The following is a 5,276-nucleotide window of genomic DNA, read 5'->3' as shown; positions in this document are numbered from 1 at the left end:
ATGGGAATGGTGGCACCGGTGCACAAGTAGCACTTGGAGGTGCCAAAGTACATGTGGATGCGGTAGTGTTGTATTACTTCTCAACAAAGATACACCAACGTCAGGTGTGATAGGATATCTTCTTCCAGACAGAAACGGGTATAAGATTGCCGAGGTAATTAGGAATGGAAAGTTGTGGACTGCTGCACATGAAGCCATCGAATGGCCCATATAGCCGTGCACCGCAAATTGTCATTACCAGGTTGTTACTTGTCTCGTTGGGTGAACAAAGCAGCAACCAACACACTCCCGTCAGGCAATGGGCGCCACACGTGGCAGGGTCAAAAGAAAAGAGATACGCCAGCCCAGAGAAGGCGGCATTGACGACGGGCGAGACAGCCACGGCTGGTCTCGCGTCTAAATGTTCACTTCCCACTTTTGGCGCAGCCAGCTAGGGGTCAAGCCAATTCTCTCATCCCAGTCCTTGGTGCATTTTTGCGGGGCTGTGGCTCATGTGTTGAGAAGTAAAACATTGATGATTCATGAAAGTGACACACTCCTTGGCACAGTGGCCCCCGAGCAGATAGGGTGGCGGCAACTCCCCCCCCCCGCGGCAGCGGCCGGGGCGGCCCAGCCATCCCCGTTTCTACAATGCTTGCATCTGTGGCACCGTCAATGCACACTGGTAATGTTCCGTCAGACCCTGTAACTTCCGGGTCGCGATGCCTGGAAAAGCATAACTTTGGGGGGGAAACAAGGGTGGAACCTCATTGTGAATTACTGAGCCAATTCTCCACACCCCCCCTTCCGCTCTGGGGTGCCTGGATGGTCCTCCATGCGATTAATGCAGCCTCAATTTGCACAGCTTCAAGCGCTGAGGAAAAAAAATTCAAAGTGTCAAAATGGATGACGCGGTTAGGGGACGAAGCCACAAAACCTCGAGCAAGATTGGGAAGGTTCCATGAAATTCGTAATGATGTACGAGAATCTCGAGGGTTTAGACGACGTACACTTTGATATACTTGTTGGGATTGCGGCCAACCGCGTTGATCTTGTCGCCGAACCCGTTCTCCTTGTTAAACAGATAGCTCTCTTGAAAGCGCTCAGCCCAAGTAATCTTCCCTTTTTCCATGAACGTGTCCAAGCAAACTGCACGGGCATAAAGTCCATCGCCGAGGGCATGTGTATGTCTGTATCCCCTCCTCCATGAAAGTGCAAGGGGCAACACGTCATACCTGACAACGAGCCACCCAACGATCCTTCAGACCTGCACTGAAATAACATGAAATACCCGCCAGCCCAAAAAAACGCCCAAAACAACGATCCCCCAGACCTCTACTGAATCTCACGAATAAAGGAAAGAAATGAAAAGAAATACGCCAGCCCAAATGAGGCGGCGTCGACGACGGGCGAGACTCACGAATACTTATTTGCAGTAGTCCTTCCGCAAGGGGAAACCACGGAAACAGCCAAGATGGAATGTGACAAATGCAGCTCGCTGCCTCAACGCGCAAGGCTGGTTGATGTCACTTTTCGCTTGCCATCACCCTGTCCTAATCTTGAGTCGGAGACACTAGAAACACGCTACGCATACGTCACCCGGCACGAGGCCTGAAAGTAACTCACAGCTAGGACCGATTGTGCACTCTGAGTACCCTAAATCTGGCAGGTAGATGCAATTTGTCCACAGCTGAATGATTGTGCAATGTTGGATGCATGCATGCGCAGTCCCGTCTGGCTTGCTTTCCTGACAATGCTTATCCAGGCATGCCTGAACATCGTGCTCAATATTTCTTGGCATTTCCGAACCACGTTCTTGACGTTGACCTATAGGCAATGTCGGCGTCCAGAGCGTCCTGAACGAACCTAACGCGTTTTTTTGGCGTGGGATAATCGCTCGCGCACGTTATACTCTCGAGGGAAGGGGGTGAACAAAAACCAGTTCCACGCAAAAATGCCCTCATACTGCTCAGCTGCATGCTGTGCGTTTTGTAGCATCGATGCATTCCATTTGCGGTCATGGGTTTGCGGGCTGTTTTGAGCTCACTCGTGTGGAGATGGCAACAAAAAAACTCTATTCGCATGCAGGGCCTGAATTCGTGCACGGTGTCCTATACACAGGCATGCAGCAAATAGGGTTCTCACTGTATGTCCTCGCGGACCTTACGCGACGTGCGCTGGCGGACAGCCGCGGGTCACACGGGCGCAATCGGCGCGCACTGGCCCGCATGGCACGCATACAGGCTGGCGAAGCCCTTGAGGACGAGGACGATGACGAGGTCACGGATGAGCGAGAGGTGGCTATCCCGCGTGTTCGGCGCCGCAAACTGTCAGCCGAACAAATCATGGCGTTGCGTATGGAACGCATGCTCGCACTCGGCAGTGTTACACGCGCCGCACGCATGCTGGCGTCAGCGCCGCTGGCTGATACCCGTCTGCCTGAGGTCATCGCGGCCCTGCGCGAAAAACATCCATTCGCCGAGCCCCCGGCCCCGCTGGAGGACAACACTCCGCCGCTTCGCGTTGACGAGGACACTTTCAAGCGCGCTCTAGAGCAACTCGAGGCCAAACGCGGCTCGGCAGGTGGGCCCACCGGCATGACATACGAGCACGTGCTAGCTGCGGTGAAAGGCTCATCCGAGGCCTTCAATGCCACCCTAAAATTCATCAACCACATGCTTGCGGGCAAACTCCCGCGCCATCCGTCGCTGCTAGACTCGTCCCTCGTGGCCTTGCAAAAGCCCGACGGTGGGGCAAGGCCCATTGCGATAGGGGAGGTGCTATACCGCCTCGCAGGCTTATGCGCAATGACTGCGTGCGAGAAACTTGGTCGTTCACTTGCGCCTCTCCAGCTCGCGGTGGGCGTTTCTGGAGGAGTAGAGGCCCTTGCACACGCCGTCCGCTCAGCGCTAGCGTCCGACTCCGAGGCGGCATTACTGATCATTGACATGGCAAACGCCTTCAATACAGTGGACCGGTCGGCGCTCTTCAAGGCAGTACAGAAACACGTGCCCTCGTTGTTGGCGTACGTTCAGTGGTCGTACGGCGCCCCTACGAACCTGCATGTTATTGGAGCGTGGGCGGGCACTCCTCCGATTCAGTCATGCATGGGGGTGCGCCAAGGCGACACATTGGCCATGCTGCTCTTTGCCCTTGTGTTGCAACAGATCCTGGAGCGCACCTCAGCAGCGGCGCCCACCGTCGCCACAATGGCGATCGCCGACGACATCAGCCTGGTTGGCAAAGTGGACGCGCTGCGTGCCGCGTTTCTCGCGCTCACAGGGGCGCAAGGGGTTGCGAGCGTTGGCTTGCGCGTACAGCCGCTCAAGTGTGCGCTCACCGCGGGCCCCTCGCCGGCAATTGCGGCGCTGGCGGCAGACCTTGGCATCATGCATTGCCCGGAGGGAATCACGGTATGCGGCACGCCGATCGGCACGGACAGGTACGAGGCAGCGACCCTGGACACCCACGCGGACTCCATTATCGCACAGATTCACAAAGTCAGGGCCTTGCCGGTCAGTCTTCAGGCACACTTTGCCTTGCTCCGATCCTCCCTGTCCCTTTGCATGGCGCACCTCATGCGCACGGTGCCGTGGGGCTCCCTGCAACACAGCGTTGCGCGAGTGGAGGAAGCCATTACAGCGGCCGCTGTTGCGCTTTTCAGGTGCCTGTAACTGGAGCGCGGTCGGTGAGTGCGATTCAACAGCTCAACAGCTCAAACTCCCCTTGCGGCACGGCGGATTTGGGCTGCGCGACGCAACGTCGCTTGTCGCAGACGCGGCGCTGGTGGCGGGGGCCTCCAAAGCGCAAGCGGTTATGAAGGAAGGCCCGGATGCATGCAAGCCTTTCTCGAGTGTGACAAGGCCGGGGTTGTTGACCGCTTGGCAATGTGTCTTTGATGATGCATCCGAGGCATGCAAATGGGACCAGAGCGCGCGTGACCTGCCAACCGAGTTTATCGAAGCGGAGCTGCCCGGGGTTCAGAAGTCCGTGTTACGCCTCGTTGGCGATCGCTTGGGCGCTGCCTTCCTCGAAGCTTGCGACACTACCACCGCAGACGGTCGGCGCGCGGCGGCGCATATCCGCAGTGCGTCCTGTGGACCTGCATCTGCATGGCTAACTGCGCTGCCCACCGCGCCCACTTTGCGCCTTAGCAATGGAGAATTCTTTGCAGCGGGGCGTCACCTGCTCGGTCTAGGGGTGACAACGGCGGTGGATAGTCCGCCTTGCCACTGCACCGCCGGCGACTCCACGACGCCGGACCACGCTCTCTCGTGCAACCGCAATGCAGGTGAGGCATCGATGCGCCATAACTACTGGGTTTCGGCCTGGGGCCATGCCATCCACCGTGCGGGCTGCGCGTCTAGCGTGGAACCGCAATACAGCAGCCTTGCAGCCGCGGGGGCGCAGGGTGCTGTTGGTCTTCGTCGCGGGGATATTTTGACTGTCTGGCCTGACGGCCGCGTCCGCGTCATGGACTGCGTTGTTACGCACCCGGTGGCCGCGTCGTTTGTTCGCGATGCCGCAGAGGTTGCCGGATCCGCGGCAGCGAAGGCGGAGCTGCGGAAGCAACGAGCCTTCGAGGAGTTTGGGGAGGGCTCCGCTCACAACTTCATCCCACTCGCCGTGGAGTCGTTTGGCCGCATGGGCTCCGCCGCCTCGCGTTTCCTTTCGGAGCTTGGCGACTTGGCGGCAGGGGGGGGGAACCGGGTGTCCAAGGCTGCCTTCGTACGTGGCGTCCGTCGGGAGCTCAGCTGTGCTTTGTGCAAGGGCAACGCGCGCATGTACTACAAGTCCCTCTCTCGTATCGCCGTGAACGTCGGCTCGGACTTCCATGCAGGGTGTGATGCACCGCAGGAAGATCCCGGCGTGGCTTAGGTTGCTGGTTTTCTTGTGTGTTTTGTCTTTGTTTGTGACATTGTTTTCCGTGTTAGTTTCTGTGTTTTTTCCTGTTTTGCCAGCCCTGTCGCTTGGAACGACAAATAATTATGGTTCGCCCTCCACCAGGCAGGCGTTGAAACGGGCGACAACACAGATGCACCAGGCACCCCGCTTAAAGGGGCAATGCCTGATCAGATCCGCGGTTACTACAGGACGTGGCGGCATCTGATGCCGGTGCTCAGGGGCTGGGTGCGTGACGCGGCCCCGACTCTTCCTCAGGCTGACAATCTGGCCACAAGGAGGTCCTGAATTTGGGTTTAAACTTCCGGTGACCCGCCCCTAAAGAGCTTCTGAAGAGCGAGAAGAACGAAAGACAGAAACGGCAATAATCACACCACCGCAGCCGCAATCAGTGT

General features: G+C 57.7%; 1 protein-coding gene across 1 annotated transcript; it reads left to right on the top strand.

The window, feature by feature from the left end:
• Positions 1-2,036: 2,036 nt before the first annotated feature.
• LOC149810412 (uncharacterized) lies at positions 2,037-3,653 on the top strand. The gene has a single exon (XM_089994270.1). The coding sequence runs from the start codon at positions 2,037-2,039 to the stop codon at positions 3,651-3,653; it is 1,617 nt and encodes a 538-aa protein (XP_089850396.1).
• Positions 3,654-5,276: the final 1,623 nt, after the last annotated feature.

The sequence above is a fragment of the Nuphar pumila genome, unplaced genomic scaffold (genome assembly GCF_984573655.1).
Source record: "Nuphar pumila unplaced genomic scaffold, dmNupPumi1.hap1.1 HAP1_SCAFFOLD_357, whole genome shotgun sequence".
Lineage (NCBI taxonomy): Eukaryota > Viridiplantae > Streptophyta > Magnoliopsida > Nymphaeales > Nymphaeaceae > Nuphar > Nuphar pumila.
Note: the sequence above shows the minus strand (reverse complement) of the source record. Positions and strands in the feature narration are given on the sequence as shown.